Source organism: Penaeus chinensis, chromosome 37, assembly GCF_019202785.1.
Source record: "Penaeus chinensis breed Huanghai No. 1 chromosome 37, ASM1920278v2, whole genome shotgun sequence".
NCBI lineage: Eukaryota > Metazoa > Arthropoda > Malacostraca > Decapoda > Penaeidae > Penaeus > Penaeus chinensis.
In genome coordinates this window covers 13,361,204-13,381,203 of record NC_061855.1, presented here as the reverse complement: position 1 = coordinate 13,381,203, position 20,000 = coordinate 13,361,204, and the positions used below count along the sequence as shown (strand labels likewise).

At 37.3% G+C, this 20,000-nt stretch overlaps 2 protein-coding genes across 5 annotated transcripts in view; one reads left to right on the top strand and one right to left on the bottom strand.

Annotated features, from left to right (window-relative positions):
* Positions 1–10,657, top strand: part of LOC125045409 (protein singed wings 2-like) — a 27,380-nt gene extending 16,723 nt beyond the window's left edge. The window contains exons 2-11 of the mRNA XM_047642621.1: positions 3,156–3,224; positions 3,339–3,425; positions 3,847–4,013; positions 4,949–5,081; positions 5,263–5,377; positions 5,550–5,728; positions 5,949–6,110; positions 6,312–6,479; positions 6,582–6,710; positions 6,960–10,657. Coding sequence (XP_047498577.1) covers positions 3,165–3,224; positions 3,339–3,425; positions 3,847–4,013; positions 4,949–5,081; positions 5,263–5,377; positions 5,550–5,728; positions 5,949–6,110; positions 6,312–6,479; positions 6,582–6,710; positions 6,960–7,232 — 1,473 coding nt within the window. The 5' untranslated portion in view covers positions 3,156–3,164 and the 3' untranslated portion in view covers positions 7,233–10,657. The remainder of the gene's footprint in view (positions 1–3,155; positions 3,225–3,338; positions 3,426–3,846; positions 4,014–4,948; positions 5,082–5,262; positions 5,378–5,549; positions 5,729–5,948; positions 6,111–6,311; positions 6,480–6,581; positions 6,711–6,959) is intronic.
* A 2,789-nt stretch (positions 10,658–13,446) lies between these two features.
* LOC125045456 (aldehyde dehydrogenase X, mitochondrial-like) lies at positions 13,447–19,420 on the bottom strand. Of its 4 annotated transcripts, none has more exons than XR_007116551.1 (14): positions 19,267–19,420; positions 18,466–18,570; positions 18,108–18,209; positions 17,624–17,789; positions 17,199–17,389; positions 16,949–17,038; positions 16,677–16,806; positions 16,319–16,503; positions 16,035–16,199; positions 15,637–15,794; positions 15,217–15,291; positions 14,690–14,770; positions 14,123–14,223; positions 13,447–14,080 (listed from the first exon to the last, which is right to left on the bottom strand). XR_007116551.1 is itself a non-coding variant. In XM_047642725.1 (13 exons), exons 1-12 carry the CDS (start codon positions 19,300–19,302, stop codon positions 14,698–14,700), a joined length of 1,476 nt encoding a protein of 491 aa, XP_047498681.1. In that variant the 5' UTR covers positions 19,303–19,420; the 3' UTR covers positions 14,097–14,223; positions 14,690–14,697. The 4 variants fall into 4 exon arrangements, 2 of the variants coding, with proteins under 2 accessions (XP_047498681.1, XP_047498682.1); XR_007116552.1 differs by having other exon boundaries at positions 14,719–14,770; XM_047642725.1 differs by lacking the exon at positions 13,447–14,080 and having other exon boundaries at positions 14,097–14,223.
* Positions 19,421–20,000: the final 580 nt, after the last annotated feature.

Here is a 20,000-nt window from a genome sequence, read left to right as displayed (position 1 = left end):
GGTCCATACCTGACCCTCATAATCTCTAAGACAGTTGATAACTCGTTTTTTCATTTGATTGAGAGATAGTGGTATTACATAATATGGATCTTCATGGGAAAGTGCTAACCTGGCTAATTGATCAACCTTATCACATAGTGATATTCCTATATGAGAGGGTATCCAGTATAGTGACACTTGAGTACCCCGTTCTGATAGTTTGGAAATTTGGTGAAGGATATTCCTAGTTATCATGTTTTCTGGATTAAATGCAGTAAGCCTTTGGAGAGCGCCTTGGCTGTCTGTAAAGACAGCCAGGTGTCGCTGCTGCTCACTACCTTTCTTAATGGCATGATGTATAGCTACTGACTCGACATCAGTTGTGCTTGTCCAGTTGGAAATCCACAATTTCTTCAAGATCTATATCAGGAATTAGCACACCAATCCCTGTTGCTCCATGAGGATCAGTGGAGGCATCACAGTAGATTGCAAGTGGGGGCGTACCATGAGAGGGATGTAGAATGCCATCTATATATTTCAAGTAGTGAGCTTTTAGTTCCATTTTTGAAGCCAAAGATTTAGACCCTATTAATTTATCAATATAAGCATGTACATGAGTTCTGTGCCAAGGAGCAGCAATTACTGTATCTGGAATATTAATAGCTTCGTTGTTCCATACATTGAAGAACATGATAGTATGAGCAGTTTTAGTTTTTCATTCTAAGTTGGACTGTATGAGATTGGAGTATCGAGGTCGGGCATACCTAACTGTATAATTTATCTTATTTGATAGGATATTGGAGATTTGTGGTCTAGGCTTAAGCTGCAGGAGTCTGATGCCAAGTATGGGAGAGAGAGAGAGGGAGAGAGAGAGAGGGAGAGAGAGAGAGGGAGAGAGAGAGAGGGAGAGAGAGAGAGGGAGAGAGAGAGAGGGAGAGAGAGAGAGGGAGAGGGAGAGAGGGAGAGGGAGAGAGGGAGAGAGAGAGAGGGAGAGAGAGAGAGGGAGAGAGAGAGAGGGAGAGAGAGAGAGAGAGGGAGAGAGAGAGAGGGAGAGAGAGAGAGAGGGAGAGGGAGAGAGAGGGAGAGGGAGAGAGAGAGAGGGAGAGAGAGAGAGGGAGAGAGAGAGAGGGAGAGAGAGAGAGAGGGAGAGAGAGAGAGGGAGAGAGAGAGAGGGAGAGAGAGAGAGAGGGAGAGAGAGAGAGGGAGAGAGAGAGAGGGAGAGAGAGAGAGGAGAGAGAGAGAGAGGGAGAGAGAGAGAGGGAGAGAGAGAGAGAGAGAGAGAGAGAGAGAGAGAGAGAGAGAGAGAGAGAGAGAGAGAGAGAGAGAGAGAGAGAGAGAGAGAGAGAGAGAGAGAGAGAGGGAGAGAGAGAGAGGGAGAGAGAGAGAGGGAGAGAGAGAGAGGGAGGGAGGGAGAGAGAGAGAGGGAGGGAGGGAGGGAGGGAGGGAGGGAGAGAGAGAGAGAGAGAGAGAGAGAGAGAGAGAGAGAGAGAGAGAGAGAGAGAGAGAGAGAGAGAGAGAGAGAGAGAGAGAGAGAGAGAGAGAGAGAGAGGGAGAGAGAGAGAGAGAGAGAGAGAGAGAGAGAGAGAGAGAGAGAGAGAGAGAGAGAGAGAGAGAGAGAGAGAGAGAGAGAGAGAGAGAGAGAGAGAGAGAGAGAGAGAGAGAGAGAGAGAGAGAGAGAGAGAGAGAGAGCATGTGTAAGTCACTGTATTTGCAGTTTCGAAATTGGCCAAACCAGTGTTTAGTACGATGATGCAATACATTGCTATAGTTCAAATAAAAAATTGATGATAAGTGGTTTAATTAACCCAGTGCCGATGGGCATGACATGTACGTACATGCTATGGCCACTGTGAGTTACTTCTTTGATTGTTTTTACTCATAGATGGCTACACTTGTACTAAGTCACCAGTGAGCCAATTACGAGTACTGCCTGTTTACCCTTTTCTTTGATTTACGAAAATATTTTACATTATCTTATTTTGCTGTTAATAATGTTTATAACATTATAGTAATTATAATGTTTATAATAAAAATAACACCATTGATATTCATAGCACTAGTAAAAAAAGTCACAAGGTCGACTAATTGACTCCTTTGTGGCTAAGCACTAGCAGAGCCATCTATGTGCAGAGACATTTCACAAAAAAATATAGAAAATGAGCACAGCATTTTCCCCATTTTTTATTCATTTTCCCTGTCGGCATTGGGATCATCTAGTCACATTTTTTGTACTAACTGTAGGGTAAGTTGCATAAGGCCAGAGTAGGTAAAACATTTGTGTTTTAACCAGTTTTGGACTTCAACTTCAATCCAAACCTGGACTCAGCTAATTTTCTGTGGCTCTGCATTCCTGCCAATTTAATGGAGCAAGAGTTCATAATTTTCCTTCCCTTTCCTAGCCTGATAGAACCCATGAATTATCATGCAACACCTCCTGACTGAGGCATAATTAATGGATTACTCTAATGCTCCCAGTTGGAGTAAACTGCTCCCTTTTAATGGATGGTGTCTCCTGGCATTGAAGATCAGGTTCTCAAGGAAATATTAAAATGCTCAATTTGTGTCCTGTTTTCTTATTGTTTTTGCAGTGTAGGACACACATTGAAGGTATTGATATGGTAAGTTCAGAGTGTGTGTGTGTGTGTGTGTGTGTGTGTGTGTGTGTGTGTGTGTGTGTGTGTGTATGTGTGTGTGTGTGTGTGTGTGTGTGTGTTATTGAAAAATTTGACGGTGGATTTTTATGTATATTATTGAATAATTGTCATTGAATTTGTAAATTGTTGAATGAATAAATAATTTACCACAAGTGCTGGAGCTTTAGCAATAGCTTTTTTTTTTTTTTTGTAAGTGTATGACTTGAAGGATTACCACTATTAACCCAATCATACTGAACAACATGTGAATGAAATTAAATTGTGATTTTTTTTTCCACTGTGATAATAGGAATCCATGGAATTTTGAAAAGTAATTTGAAATTGTGTGTATGTGCTTTTTCCATGAGAGGTGGCACTCATTATAAGATTGTGTTATCAGATATTTTCATCTAAAAGAAAGCATTCAAGTAGAATAACTTGGCTTAAGAATCAGAAGGCTTTGTACTACTTAATTTCTTCAGTGTAAGGATATATAACTGAAATATTGTTGCAACCATAAGATGATGTTTTTTTTCCAGATAGCTTGCAAACATGTGGCAGCTTAGATTGCTCGGAAAATTAATTTTAGTCCTGCTAGGAGCTTCAACATGGGTGAGATACTGCTAACACTTATTTGAGGAGAATTTGTGCATATGAGTCTTCTTACATCACAAAAAATTAGATCCTCACTATTGTCAGATGTCTCACTCTTTGCAATTTCTTCAGGCACATACATTATCCATCCCTGAGGAGAACAGCATTCAGCCCACACACAGTTCTTCTGGCCCATGTCATGCTGTGGAACCAACAGAGGTGAGTAAGGAGTGAGGGACACAACTTGTACAGTTGAATTTCAGAAACTTGATGTTACAATTTTTTGTGCCAAAAAGAGCAAATGATGTACCTGTAGGGTCAGAGCTACAGGGAAGAGCAAGGGAAGGGAATGGGCATTTGCCTACCCTTCTACCCCTTGACTTGTAATTGTAAAACACAAATAGCAAGCTGCTCAAATTACTGTGATAATAGATTGGTATACTTATGACTTTTAAGTTAAATATGACCTAAATATGATTTTCAGTTTCATTTATTTCCTCCCCATACTTTTCTTAATCCCTTTTTTCTCTCCATATAAATTCCTTTAGATCCATAAGTATTCTATCAGTATGAGACTGTTATATATGATTGTTCCATTTCCTATAGTAAAATAATACTCTTCATTCTTATTTCCCCCAAGATTGTGTGTAGGGGTATGCAATCCCTTGAAGAGGTGTCCAGCAACATTCCAGAAGAAATGAGGGCACAAGTAACAAAACTCACTTTGGAGAATGCTGTTCAGGGAGTCTGGACAAGGGATGACCTAGTAAAGCTGCCATCACTGCACACTGTTGTATTCAACCACAGGTTAGTGTGCCACAGAATGCACATTTTTCTCATTTTTTGCCACAGAAAAAATACAAATGTTAGGTTTCAAAGATACACAACATATTTCATAGTATGACAATTTATGAAATTATTAATTAACCAGAAAATTTACTTTCTAATAAAACTCATCAAATGATCACTTATATGTTAAAACCCATTGTAATTTGGTAAATCTAATCCAATGCTTTTATTTGATCGTTGTGTGGCTGTTTGTATACACTACTGTGAGTGTGACTAGATGCGAGGGGAGAGAAAAATGGTCATATTATCTTTATTTTTGCAGATTTCATACTATAATTTGCAGTGATGCAGGATTGTTTCCACAATGATAATTATTATTAACCCAATGCTGCCAGGACAATGCTGTAATCATTTTTAATTTATTTTGTGGAAGGTCTTTTCACATAGATGGCTTTGCTAGTGCTTAGCCACAAAGGAGTCCATTTCACCTTTCCTTGAATTGGCAGAAAAAAACTTTTTTTTTTCTTCTAATGCTACAAATATTGATGATATTATTATTATTATAAACATTATAATTGCTAATGTTATAAACATTATTAATGGCAAAATAAGATAATGTTAAATATTTTTGTAAATCAAGGAAAAGGGTAAATGGGCAAGACAGGCTCATTGGCGACTTAGTACAAGTGTAGCCATCTATGTGTAAAAACAATTAATAAAGTAAACTCATAGTGGGTATGGCATGTTTGTACATATCATGCCTAGTGGCATTGGATTAAAGAAAAAAAAAAAAATAGTAATCTTCCCAAACCAGTCATGAAAGTCCAGGCCTATGCTCTCCTTGAACTGTATAGCAGGAAATTATGCAAAGGATGATTCAAAGATGATTTTGATGCATTTCATTGTCATTGCAAATTTTCGTCTTGGAAATTCATTACAACTTGCTCTCACAGCTATTTTTCTGAGTGGGAACTTCCCACACGGCCAGATGCTCCTTCCCTCTCACGGTTGATACTGGAGGACTGCTGGAATAACAATACTCTCAAGACCTCCAAGATGAGGTCCACACTCTCCCTTACAACTGAGGTAACCTTATGAAAAATTATGGATATTTATGTTTGTTTTTATGAATTGTGGAGCTTTGTCAGTGTCTGCACCTTTTCCACTGGTATCCATGAAGCACCTTCCACTTAACATTAACACAGAGATACCAGCTAAGATACCAGTAAGGGCATTGAGTGGAAATAATGTTCTGTCTTCTCTTTAGACATTAGCAGGTCTGGGAGGGTTAGAAGAGTTTCACATCATAGACTGCTATGTTCTCGACTTAAACCTCAGTACCATTGAGACTGTAAAACCTCTCCAACTTCTCAATATAGTTGGTAAGTGAATGGTGTGTATTGTGTTGATAATGTGCAATTTTAATATAGTAGTATCAGTTTTCATTTGTTTGATGTGTCTTCATGTAAGACAGTTGCATTGATCTAACATTAGAAGACCAGAGATGAGTTAAGATAACAGTATGTACCTCAAGACACTTTTGTTATGGTACAGGTGGAGGCCTCAACTGCACGAAGGATAAGCTATGGATGCTGGATTGGATGGAAGTAGGCCGAGCAAACATCACAAATACCACAAGGTGCTTCGTGGTGAGCTCAGGGGAGATGACTCTCTTCTCCACACGCTATAGTTTCAATGACCACCAATTCTTGCTCTGCATGAAGTATGTGAAGGTGAGAGAGGAGGTGGAGTGACTTTGTCTTTGTCTTTGCTTTCAGTAATGGCAATTAAAAAAAAAAATTCGTCTCATATTACCAGTTTGTTCATGAAAAGCTTAAAGAAGTTTAATTCATTTAGTTCAGATTTGTAAAAATGAATACTGAATGAAAATGAACTTTGATAGCTATAACAGAAGCTTGCAGTGGTTTACAAGACCCAAATAATTTTCCTCAGGAAACAGAGCGTGATTGCCCAAGCCAGTGCCAGTGCAATGTCCAAGGCTTCAAGGAGAGTCAGTACCCAATAATACACTTGCTTTGTGAGAGGGTTGGCCTCACCCAACTGCCTGAGGTCATCCCAAGATGTACAACACGCATGCAGTTTGGATGGAATAATGTGAGTATAGAGAACAATAAAGCTATTTTTATTATGAAATTGAATTCTAATATGTAGTATTTTAGCAATGTGGTAAATGAACAATCTTATGAGAATAGAGCACTGCCTGACATACATATTTTCCAGCATTTAAAATTCACTTCAAATTTTGCTTTAAGCAGTCTGACTAATTTAGGCTTTTCATACCACATCTACCTTCAGATCACTGACATAAATACGCTCTTCACTAATGAGAACTATCGGAGGATGGATTCCATTCTCTTGAACAACAATCAGATTTCTTACATCAATGGAGATCTCTTCTATAACTATATCAAGGGGCGACCACTTGATGTTTACATCAATCTTGCAAACAATAAGTTGACAACGGTAAGTCTTTCAGTGCTACTTGTGGTGCATACACTTAAATTTGGGTCTGAAAGTCAATGACATTTGATGGTTATTAATGCTGAATGCATTTTTACATTCCAGTTGCCAATCAAGGAAATTAACAGGATTTATGAGGAGGCACGCCAAACATCACAGCTCTTCTACCCAACATTCAACCTGGCAGATAATCCCTGGAACTGTGACAATTGCTCCTTCTTGCCAGAATTCCAGGTGAGACTTTGGATGTGGGGTATTTTCTTGTGGGAGAGAGACAGACACAGCTGTTAAACATCTGGTATTGGTTTGGGTGTTCAAAAAAATTAAAGACTAGGCAAGAGTCTAGTAGATGTCTTGGTTAATTTTGTATGGAAATATGGCCATGATAATGCATACAATATATCTTTGTCTTATCTATATTAACATTCATCTTGTGCTAAACCTGTGAAATTCATAAACCACATATCTTTGTCTTCCTTGCAGAAACTGGTGTATTACCAGAGCACAATGATTCCTGATTATCATGATATCCGCTGCCCAAGTGACAGTGAACACCATCCCAAAAAGCGTCTGATCTTGATTGATGTCAAGTCACAGTGCTCTTCTGGTCCTCCCCTGCTGAGTTCCCTTGACATCCTCAATATCACCTTGGCTCTTTTGCTGCTGCTTCTCATTATCAACTTCCTCCACAATTTCTACCAGTACAGACGCCATGGGAAGCTGCCTTGGATCATCATTCGGATGCCCTGCTGCTGAGGGAAGTCAACTTCTAGGCCTGTGGCATACAACTTGGCTTGTAGGAAGATATAAGGGTTGTTAAAGCTTTTTGGTATTCCTTCTGTTTTATTTTTTTCTACTTTTGTGTTCTTTGGTATATAATTAAGCCAGCACTAGAAGGCTACATTGGTTGTGTTGCAGCAGGTCTCCAAGCCTGAGTTGCAACAAGAAGACTGATAAGGGCAGCTTGAATCTTGTCCTTTAAGGTATTCTATTGTGTTCATACTATAGCAGAATGAGTGCATGTGCCTCATTGCTGTAATTGCAGTTTTGAGAAAGGAGTGGAATTTGAGTTCATGAAATGTACCTGAGATGAAGAGTTTAATGCTAATATAGTATATTCATATTACTGTTTTTCTTTAAAAATGTATTTGAAAACAAATAAGAAAGTAGCAGTAAGTGTGGCAACATTGAGGGGTTTTGTTTTAGATGCTTATTCTATGGTATTTTTCATGACTACAATATGTCAGCTGACAGTTGATTTGTTGTATGATTGAATTTTTTAGCTCAGTTTTAAATATTTGTTCTTATATAATGGAGCTTTTGTTTAAGTTTACAATTTGAGAATTCCCAATTTGACACTTGCCAATAGAGAGGCTGTTACTGCATTGTGATCATGTAATCATCTCGGGCAGTTATTATTACAATAAAAATGAAATATGGGAATGCAGGGATCCACAGTAGTAACTGTGATAAATAGCCAATAGTGAATTTTAAAGAGAGTTAGTTGTTTCTGCAGTGTCATGGGAAAGGTGAGACATTATGAAAGTATGCAAAATTCACAATGTTTGCTTTAAAATAGTATGCAAAATTCAAAATATTTAGTTGAAAAGTGGTTTTAGTGTAGTCTTGCTTCTGCTGTCAATTGATCTTGAACTCATCCTGTGACATGTATATAGAGATGAGAGCAACTATGTGTAATTTTTATATCAAAATCTTATGAAAAGTATTTTTGTAATAATGGGCAGATGCACAAACTTTCACACATGGAAGTGTATATCTACAGACAAACATACAAGCACACACAAGCATGTAAACAAAGGTGGACATTACTTACTTACTTTTTTTTTTTTTTTTTTTTATACTGAAAATGGTTCCAGCATTATTTTTTAGACCAGGACTGTTTGAAGTATCATAGGTAGTTTTGTAGCAAACTTTTTATTTATTTATTTTGTGCGTGCGTGCGTGCGTGCATGCAAGTGAAAAATTTGAATTATTAATTCCCCCATAAGACATAATGTTGGTAAAACATTTGAGAAACAAGTGTTAAAGAATGCATTGCTGTAGAATAAGTCAGGAAAGAAAAATACAAAAATACAGACAAAGATTATTTTTCTTGTATCCAAATATTTGAGAACAAATAAAAAGGTGTCATGCATATTAATTTTAGTAGGCTATCACTAATGAAAGCCATGAATTTATGTCTTATGCACTACATTTTTTGGTAAATTGTGGAACTAGAAACCAACTTTGTTATTATACCTGTCAGAGTGTTTATGCTTCTTTGGAGCTGCTGCACTAGTCAAAGATGTTTTTAGATAAAGGGCATTTGTGTTTCGAGATCCTCTCTACAGGGGCATATTGCTTTTAAATAAAGAAATAGATAAATAAATAAATAAATAAGTACATTATGTATATATAATTTTTTATGTGAAATCCAGTGACATGCATTGGTATCTTTATTTAGTAAGAGAGAAAGGCAAGGCATGGTTAGCAATTGTGGGATTTAGTTTCCTGATCCCCAACATGATTGTAGTGCTTCTCTACATTTCATATATTTAATGCATGGTAAGACTTCTTCAGGTACTAACTGTAATAAAGCAAATAATTCATGCAAAGAAAAACTAAAATAGAATTGGTGAATAAGAATTTGATAACAAAAGAGCTTTAAGGGATATGGTCCATTTAACAGTACAATGTAAAAATAGTTTGATTAACAGAAACTTGCAGGCGATTTAAGAATACAAAAGTAAAGTAGATGGCTCTTTAGAAGTTCATTACATATATCATATGCAGTCCTGCTAGTGTGAATAGTTCCGTGGTGGTGAGTTGTGGCTAATAGAGGGTGTACTTTATTTGTGATTGGCCATTTTCATGGGTTACCTAGTTTCCCCACTTTTAATATATCCATGGGTGCCTGGCCACCTTCCAACTCTTTAAATTGGACCATCAATTGGTAATAATGCACAGGTACTGCCCCTCATGTGGATGCAGCTTTAACCTCAACAGATGATTATTTGCGAGTGTACAGTATATTTAATCCTTTGTCATGTGCAGATGCATAGTTTCGTATGGAGGTTGCTATTGAGTGAGTAAGTATTCAAGTTTTACACATAGTCAGTCTGTCGCCATTTGATTTAAATCAAGGCATGTCTTTCAGAGTGTACACTAGGGTATTTTTTAGTGCTTCATCATGCATCTCATATATTTTTTAATTTTATGTTTTGCTCACCATGTAGTGTTCTCATAATGTTTCTCTCAACTATAGAAGAAATTGTTGATAACATTATGTTAGTAAAAGAGAAGGGTATTACAAGAATGTCTGGTTAAGTTGGTCTTTGCCCAGTTTTAGGCAGATGATGTGAATTGCAGTAGGTTTCTGCTGCTTGGTATCTGGATAAAATGGATTATTAGCACATCAGAAATTTTATTTGGGTACAATAGGTGAACTGCACCCTTCACAGACACACTGATATTTCTTTCTTTTTTTAATGTAATAATTAAGTTCACTGGAAATCATTGTGCTGCTACTAGCCTAGAGCTCATTTTACTGTGTAAGCTTTATTTATAGTATGTCAGCTTGATATAATGTGGTCATATTGAGTTCAGTGGAAAACAGAGATGTGCTAACAACAAAATATTTAGTGAATTGATTGATGAGATTGCATATTGTATGATTTTTGAAAGTACATTTGCAAATATGACTGGACCACAAATTTATATTTTTTTAAAACTCAGTTGTTGCCTGCATTACCCCCTAAAGGTTGATACGTAATAATTATCACTATTAGGTGTAACTGCTTGCCAATGCAATAGAGGCATAAATTGTTTAACTGCTATTTTTCTGGATTTTTTTTATGCACTCTTTAAGCCTTCCCATTTTTCCCATCTTGTGGAAAGACAGCAAAGTTGTTTTTCTGCTAAGCTTTCCATTTCCTTATTGCAGAATTTTGAGGCTTGGTCTTTTTCTTGCCTTATCTTCAACTACACATGGATCTGGACTTGCCCATCCACTTGGGATGAAGTGCACAAAGTTTCAAAGACTGAATAATTGGTGCTAAAGTATCTGCTGGAAAAAAATCTTTATAATACTTATTCACAAATTTTGTAAAATTTTGCTTTTGTTTTTCAAGTAGAAAAAAAAAATGTACAGTTTATGCATCATAAAATAAAGAGAGTTTGCTTACCCTTTTTTAATAAATCCTTTAATAAATTGAATTAATATAAGTAATTGTGTAGTCAACCTCCTGTGTCATAATCTACCCACACCTCTACAAGAATCCTAAATACTCTATTTAGCCCAGCCAAATGGGACCGATTTTTCGTGATCCCTCCCACAGCTCCCTACTCTCAAAACACCCTCCTCTTCCAACAATGCCTCCAAAAACAAGTAGGCAAAGTCTCTTTCCGTAGCCGACGCGACCACTCCCGTCTCGTCACAGTAACAACTGAAAACGAAGCTATAGCATTAACAAAACTAACTGATCTATGTGGTAATCCCATCCCTACAGAACCTCATCCAACCCTCAATACTTGCACTGGAACTGTCTCTATCTCCCCAATAGATTGCCCAATCCATGACAAAGAATGGTCAGATTGTGGAGAGGATTTACTCGCTTGTCTCACAGACTATGATGCAACATATGTACAATGCTACTCCATTCCTCCCAGAGGAAATCGTAAGAAATCCATCAACATTGCCAAAATTACTTTCTGTAGACATGACCTTCCCTTAAATGTTTACATAAGTGGGGAATCCCTACCTGTCTGACCATACCAACCTCCTCCTCGTCAGTGCCAAAATTGTTGGCATTTAGGACATCCTGCCAAACATTGCCGTTCATTGCCCGCTATGTGCCCAACCTGGCCATACTCGATCAAATTGCTCTGCACAATCACGCACTATAATGTATTTTATAGAGGCTGCCCCACCTACAAATTTGAGTCTGAGGTAGCAACTCTCAGATTCAGACTTGGACTCACTCTACGTGAAGCCAGACAGGAAGCACGTCGACAAGGCTTTTCTCTTACCCCCTACTCCAGTAATGTCGCTCACTCTGCCAATCCCCCTACCTCCCAAGCTCCTACACCCTCTCCTAAACCCAACCCCCCTCCATCTAACTTCCCCTCTTCTACCTCCTACCTTCCCCAATCAAATTCTTTTGCCATCCTAAACCCAGACACTCCAATCTCTACCCAATCAAATTCTTTTGCTATCCTAAATCCAGACACTCCAATCTCTACTACAGCCCCAACACCTTCCCCTCTCCCTCCCCGCAGCAGACAGAATAAACGTTCCACCCCCTCTTCCCCTACCTCACATCACCTCCACCTTCCTTTGCCCCTATTTTTCAGACAAGACTTCTCTTCCCCCCCTCACAAGAAAACCTTTATCTCACAAAACTCCCCAACCAACTCCACTACAGAAACTCTTGAAGATATCCAGAACTACATAATCGAGTCCCAAACTAATACTCATCCACCTTCAAATTCTACAACTCTCGCTCCCTCCACACTCAAAGTGACTGCCGATATCCATCCTCCTCCTACTCATATTCTCCCTACACCCAATCCTCCTACCCCATCCCAACAAAACCCATTCCCCCTGACTCCAGCCCCACCTATATTAACCCTCCCACTATCCCCTCTATTCCTTCCACTCCCTCCTGGATACACACGTGAAACCCTCATGTCACAAGTACCCTCTTCCCCAGACCCTCTACCTCCCGACACCCCTCCTGATACAACACCACCTCCCCAACCTCATTCTTTATCGCACCCTCTAGCACCTTTCCCTTCAAATTCTCCAACACGCACTGCAATCTTTGCCAGTAAATCAACAAAAGTATAACTATCCTTCATTGGAACATTCGCAATTCCGAATGTTCCTCTTTCAGTCCCACATATTCTATTGTCATGCCCATGTCCTCCCTACATAGACATCCCAACTTATCAGACAACCTTACAGAATCTCACACTTTCTGCTTTGACAACCTGTTTTCCTTCCTCAAACGCATATATATCCTTCACTTGATCTAACCCCTTTACATTACCTCATCCGACCCTAACCCATTCACTCACCAATTCCTTAACCCAGCTTTAACAACTAATCACTAACCCAACCATCCTTCACAAACATTAACTATAGTGCTATATGACCTTAGATGTCTAGCACATTTATTTTGCTTTTAACCATTAACCATTAACCATTACCCATGAAATAAAGTAGCAAATTAAAGATTAAGCTTTCATGTGGAATAACTTCACATTGTCAATTTAGTGCCCTTATATTGTGTAAATTTAACTCAATGCTTCCAAGGATATATATACACTATACCCACTGAGTTTGATTTTAATTAAGTAGTCACCAAGAAGTCGACTATCAATTCTACGTGTCATATTTGTTTATCCTTTTCCTTCATTTTTTAAGTTATTTTTCATTTTATATTGCTATTAGTGTTGTTAATTAGCTATTATAAAGTCAATAATAACAACTTCAATAGAAATAACATTATAAAAAAAAAAAAATCTAGAACTGACTCCTTGGTAGCATTTCATTTGAGAAGTCATTTCACAAAACAGTACTATGGAGTACATTACATGTTCCCAGCAGCAGCAGGGTAATATTTCTTTTCACATGTAATTATTGATTCTGCTGTCATGCTTTAAATTAAGACATCAGTAAGATCTGTTCAATCTTCCTGTATGGGGGAAGATGACCAATTTTTAACCCTTTACTAACTAAAGGATAGAGTAAGAAATGTTGAAGGTAATCTAAATTTCTGAAGTGACAGTAGTTACACCCTCCAAAGGAAAGTCCATTAAGAAGAATACATTAAGTCTGCTTTAGCCCTAAGATTCCACATACAAGGAGAGAATTATTACCTGCTGCAAAAAACACTAAATTTTGACTTGCAAAGGGAGTTAAGTTTCTGTGCAGTAGTGATAATTTTTCCTGAATAAAATGAGAGAATTTTCAATTTCAAAATCTTTATTTCCAATTTTACAGGCTTTCAATGTTACTAAAAATTATAGGTTTTGACACTGAAAATCAGACAACCGCACTTAATATTTTTTTCAATACAGGTACCAAGTTGGTAACATGGTTCAAGAATGAATTTTACAATCAACACAATTTTGCTAAAATAAAATTTTGGAATTGGAACAATGAAAAGACTATTGGAATTACTCAGATTTGTTGTAATATATACAAATTAAACACAATATGCAAAAGTTCCTGTTAGCAAAATTATATTTTCACGCAGACATTAACATAAAAAATGCTGTTGCTAAAGCTAAAAGCTTCAAGATAGAGTTGAAAGAAATTATTAAAAAAAAAAATATATATAATTCTACAAAAATATATTTTTTACTTGTATCTTTCAGAAGTCGTATTTTTTTAAATTCTTTTAATGCTGCTTGAAATTGATACCACATAATCCAAGATTTTATTTTTGAGATATTATAGTTTCTTTACAATACAATATACTTTCATACATAAAATAATAATTTCTTTCCACATATCTCAAACATAAACATGCTCATACTTTGGTCTTTCAATACTATAACATTTAGAATAAAGTACTAACCACAGTATCACAAAAAAAAAAAAAAAAAAAAAAAAAAAAAAAAAAAAAAAAAAAAAAAAACAGTGATAAGTGAGCAAGATGATCTCCAGTAGTGCTCTTGTGTGTATGGTTTTATATGGTGACTTAATCAGAACTAATGACTCCTATAGCTTGGAGGGAACCTAAAACATGCAAAGAGAAAAAATATTTTGACACATGTTTCATCTTAAAAAAACAACAACTTCATATACAACAATATAACTACAGAACATTATAAAAAAGGAGAGAGAGAGAGAGAGAGAGAGAGAGAGAGAGAGAGAGAGAGAGAGAGAGAGAGAGAGAGAGAGAGAGAGAGAGAGAGAGAGAGAGAGAGAGAGAGAGAGAGAGAGAGAGAGAGAGAGAGAGAGAGAGAGAGAGAGAGAGAGAGAGAGAGAGAGAGAGAGAGAGAGAGAGAGAGAGAGAGAGAGAGAGAGAGAGAGAGAGAGAGAGTGAGACTTACAATGAAAGACGAAAGTTGAAATAACATAAAATTCTACTAAAGTCAACATTAATTCTAATAACGAAAATCAAAAGTGAGACTACTGAAAGAGTGAGAGAATGCACAAACAAACAATAAAAGAGATTACAAGAGCATGCAAGATTACGTACTAGAGTGTCTATGACACCTTCGTTGGTACCTTGATCAAGATTGTCTTAATCTCCAAGTATTCTGCCAAGCCATCTTCACCTCTGGAATAGGTCAAGATATTGTGTAAATAAAAAATGAGAATAAGAAATAAACACACAAAAAAAGACAAAACTTAAGAGAGAATATACAGGCATACATGAATAACATGACAGCAGCAGAAAAAAAAACCTACACAAAAAACAGGTTTCTAAAAAGTGACAACAGTTTCAATAAACCAGCAATCTGTATAGTATTTTTTTTTTTTTTGCCACTGGTATATACAATGAATTTTTTTTTGGGGGGGATAAAATAAAATAATAATAATGCAATATACACCCATGAGTTCCATGTTTTACAACGGAACAACAGAATAGCACATAAGAATGGATCATTAGTCTATCAGCAACAAAAAGAAATTCCTAGAAGAATCTTTGGCATGAGCAAATAACCCCAGCATCAAAGTAAAAGCCTTGACGACCTCAAGCAAAGCACCAATCCCCACACTTACAGTTCCCTGCCATGACCTGACTGCTTGTAGCCTCCGAAAGGTGTCTGTGGCAGACACAAATCGTAACAGTTCACCCTGAAAATATAAAGATAATTGAAGTCATAAAACTAAAAAAAGAAATCTAGGAAGGAAAAATCTATGTCAGGAATTCTCCATAAAAAGCTACTTGGTATTTTTTTATTACATAAATACATAAATGAAAAATAAATAAATGAACAATAATTAAGAATAAACATCTTGTTTATTTCAAAACTGACTCTCGTGATGATCTCTATTTTTTAAAATGTTTAGTGTATGAATGCATCCTCATTCCTCTTGCCCTTTATTTTTGAACTTATACATTTTTTAATTTTATAGTACATATAATCTATCTTCCCCATGCATACATAATGTTTGCAAAAAAATTGCTTGAAAACTCACCATACAGAACCAGCTCTTACACTCTGAGCGTAAGTTAGGGCTTTGTTGATATCACGAGTCACGATCCCAGAGGCCAAACCATAATTTGTGTCGTTGGAGCGCTCTATGGCTTCATCCAAGGTCTTAAACTTCAGAATAACTTGCACTGGTCCAAAGATCTTAAGGAGAGGCAAACAAAGATACAATAAGAAAAGAAAAGAAAAAAAAGTAAAAAAGAAAAGAAAAAAAAGGGGGCAAAAGAAATAAAAAGAAAAGGAGGAGAGGAAGAGAATAAAGAAAAAGGGATATACTCCAACAAATGTAAAATCACAAGAAAAATTTATCATCTCCTCTTATAACTACATGAAAACCTCTTGTTATTACAGCTGAATCACTGACAAGACAGAGCAAAACTGTACCTCCTCCCTTGCAATGGTCATGTTGTCTGTGACATTAGAAAACACTGTTGGTTGAACAAAATAGCCTTTGTTCCCAAGGCGAGCACCTCCACACTCCAGCTTGGCTCCTTCTGCTTTGCCCTTCTCTATGTACCCAAGAATGCGCTCCATTTGCTGTTGGCTCACCTATGAGAAATGACAAGAATCACAGAGTAATCAATGACATCTTTTTAATAAAACCTACCTTAGCAGGTAAGTGTATTCTTTCTGTTTCAAAATAGTATCTAACTCTGGGTAAAACTAACTTGTGGTCCCTGAAGTATTTCTTCATTAAAGGGGTCTCCCACAGGACGCTTTTGGGCCAGTTTCACTGCTCGCTTCACAAATTCATCATAGATAGACTCATGCACAAATGTTCTTGAACCAGCACAGCAATTTTGGCCATGATTGCCAAACATTGCAGTGTGGCACAAATCTACAGCTTCATCCACTGAAAGAAATTAAACAGATAATAAAATATGTATTTATAACAAAGACCAAATAAAAACAATCTTTATCCTAACCTCTAAAACATTCAAACTTTGTTTTCAGCAGATGAGAAGGTACTGTACATGATTTTCCAACCAGAGAATGACATAACAAAAAAGGTAAGATTCAACTTGCAATCTCCACAGTCTTCACACACAACAACAGGACTCTTTCCCCCTAGCTCCATGGTGACACGCTTCAGGTTTGACTGTCCTGCAGCTTCTAGGATGCGCCGGCCAATCATAGTGGAGCCAGTAAATGCCACCTATTTTGTTTTGCAAGTAAAAACTATTAACAATACACAAAATATTTTAAACAGTCACTTTTAACACTTTACTGACATTAAAAACATATAATGTATCATGTTACATATTCCCTTACTGCATGCACATGTGAGTGTTACTTACTTTATCAATATCAGGATGATTAGCAACTGCATGTCCTGCTGAGGCTCCAAAGCCAGGAACAATGTTGATGACACCAGGTGGGAATCCAGCCTGAGAGTAAACAATTCAGATCTATTAAATTCAGTTTAGCTGCATTTTTTGTTTTTTTTCAGAGGTCTCGTAATTTCTAAACAACCTTCTACTCATTTTCAGAGAGGCAAATCCTTTGTACATACACCACATGCTTAAAAAGCGCAAGTAGCTACCTCACCTCCTTGACCAGAGCCCCAAGATAGAGGGAGCTGATCGGTGTCAGCTCAGCTGGTTTGAGAACAATGGTGCAACCGGCAGCAAGAGCAGGCCCCCACTTCCAAGCAATCATCATCACAGGGTAGTTCCATGGAATAATCTGGCCCACAACACCCACTGGCTCCTTTCTTGTCATGCAGAGGAACTCACCATCTGTTGCACCAAGTTTAATTAATGTTTAGTTTGCTCCATATTCACAGTTCATGAAAACATTAACAAAACTGTTTTTTCCATTATATTTAATACAACAATCTACAAACATAACCCAACACGCTTGCTAATTATTTTTTTTTATAAAGTCTCATTCTAATACCTTCAGTATCAGCTACAGTTTTCAAACAGAACATCACATATTAGTATACTGATTTCACAACAATCTGCACTTACCACAAGGAACAGTGTCTCCATGGATCTTGTCGCACCACCCAGCATAGTAACGGATGGTCTTCACACTGTATTCAAGGTCACACATGGCCTCAGTGAATGGTTTGCCATTGTCCAGAGTGTCAAGGCTGGCCAAGTAATTCATGTCGCGCTCTAGCAGGTCACACAACTGTAATACAAATTAAAGGTCAAAGTCCTACCATTAAAATTATACATTGGCAGTCACACTGTACAGATGTTGTAACTGGTCATTTAAAACAAGATCTGAATTATATAACTGCAAACAGAATGATACCTTAACTTTTTTTCTACCCTCAGCACTATAAATATGGTACATCAGAGAAGAGTGTATGACTATGCCTATTCTATTCCATACTGAAAAACTAACTGGTAAACAACCTGGGAATATTTCAAGGTCACATAGTATGGGTATGGTACTTTATGTGTATCTGGAAAGGGTTTGAAGTACAAAGAAGAACAGGCTTGCCTTGTGCATGAGGACACCACGCTGGGAGGCATCCATTGTTCTCCAGGGAGCTGTCCTCTTAAATGCTGCTCGGGCTGCTTTCACAGCTACATCAACATCTGCCTGAAAAGTGGTGGTAATTTTAGAATGTTTTTGCCTAAAGATTTGCCAAGGTAAGAGTGTGGGGACCAAATACATACTACTATAATTTGAAATGAGAAATAAAAATATTTGAAGACATTAAAGAATATATGCTCAAAAGAAATGACATATCTGAATAAACTGATTCATATTTAGATTAAGATTTCACTAAAGGTTTTCCCATGAAATGTATTAGCCAGATAATTTAAAAAACAGATGGCACACTGTGGAAACTCACCTCCTCACCCTGTGCTATCTGGCAGATGGTTTCCTCTGTGGAAGGGTTAACGACAGGAAAAGTCTTGCCATTCTTTGCATCCACAAACTCATTGTTGATGAAGAGCTGTAACAAAAAGTAACAAATGTGAATTACATTAGTCTACTGTATGCATGTATATTTACATAAAATATAATTTCTTCAAGGAGAAACTCATTTTTCTTACAAAGCTGAGATAACATTATTTCCAGTTACAAAAAGGACAAGACAAAAGAAAAGAGTATCCAGAATCAGAGAATCAAAAGAGAGAAAAAGAATAAGATAACAAAATGAGTCATATGAGGAGGCAGCACAAACAGAAGCCAGAAACAGTGATAGTAACAAGAGAAGGAGAAAGGGAAGGAAAAGGCATGAGGCAACATAAGTGTCATGAAACCAGTGATAGATGATGAGATACAAAATGACGTAAATACATAACTCATACTGGCAGGCACAACCACCGGCCAGCATGCACACCCACGAATGAGTCTGCCCGTGGCAACAAGAGCATTGGGAGGCCTAGTGCCGGAAAATGAGCCACGCGGAAATTCACGTTGTTTTTCTTGATTCTTTATGAGGGATGAATGATAAAATGTGTTCCTTAATATTACATTCCTGTTGTGCTGCAAGTAAGAGTTTCCCTGTATGACACTGCTTCTTACATACTAAATCTATGGTTAGTTTTGCCCTCGTGAAGGCAACATTAATTTCAACAAAAGCTAATAACTCTTAAACACAGCGATAATTCCTGAACCTAAGACACAAAAAGGAGTTACAACAAACCTTAGTATACTTAATATCTGGATTCCTAATTGCCATTTTCAGAGAAGCGAATGAAAATTGAAAAGGAAAAAGAATGTCACCTCCCACTCCGAAGTTCTGAGTAACACTGCCGCCGATCACTCCGTTTTCGGAGCCGGTCGACCCGTGGCCTTGAGGTCCTGCCCTTATCACTCGAGAGGCCAGTTAATACCGCACACACACACACATACACACACACACATACACACACACACATACACACACACACACACACACGCACATATATACATACATACATATATATATGTATACATACATACATACATACATATATATATATATATATATATATATATATATATATATATATATATATATATATATGTATAAATCCTTAACACATTATGGCAAATTATTCATACAACCCATTTGATTTGTGTTCCCCATTCCTCCTTGTATGTAAAACTTTCTACTCACCATCTTTGAAATCTAAAATAATGCTTTCAAAACGATTTTCAAGAACAAGAACTCGTAATAATGGTCTCGATATTTATGATGATGGGTTCGGGTACTAATGCTATGTATAATCATATACTTAGTTATTACAATTGTTATCATTATCACTATTGTTGCTATAGCAGTATTTTCACTACTATAACAACACCACTTCCGCCTCCTCCACATCTTTTGACAGCGGTCTTACCTTCTCTTCTGATGGCAGCGGTGCCCCCAACCTCTTGCCCTCACATCGGTGG

Bases quoted from the DNA above. Each gene is read 5' to 3' on its own strand.
- LOC125045456 (XM_047642725.1), bottom strand. From the start codon at position 19,302: ATGGCAATTAGGAATCCAGATATTAAGTATACTAAG. The intron at 16,807-16,948 runs GTAAGTAACACT...AAAACAAAATAG, and splicing joins ATCATCCTGATATTGATAAA to GTGGCATTTACTGGCTCCAC. The intron at 16,504-16,676 runs GCAAGTTGAATC...AATTTCTTTCAG, and splicing joins GTGTGAAGACTGTGGAGATT to TGGATGAAGCTGTAGATTTG.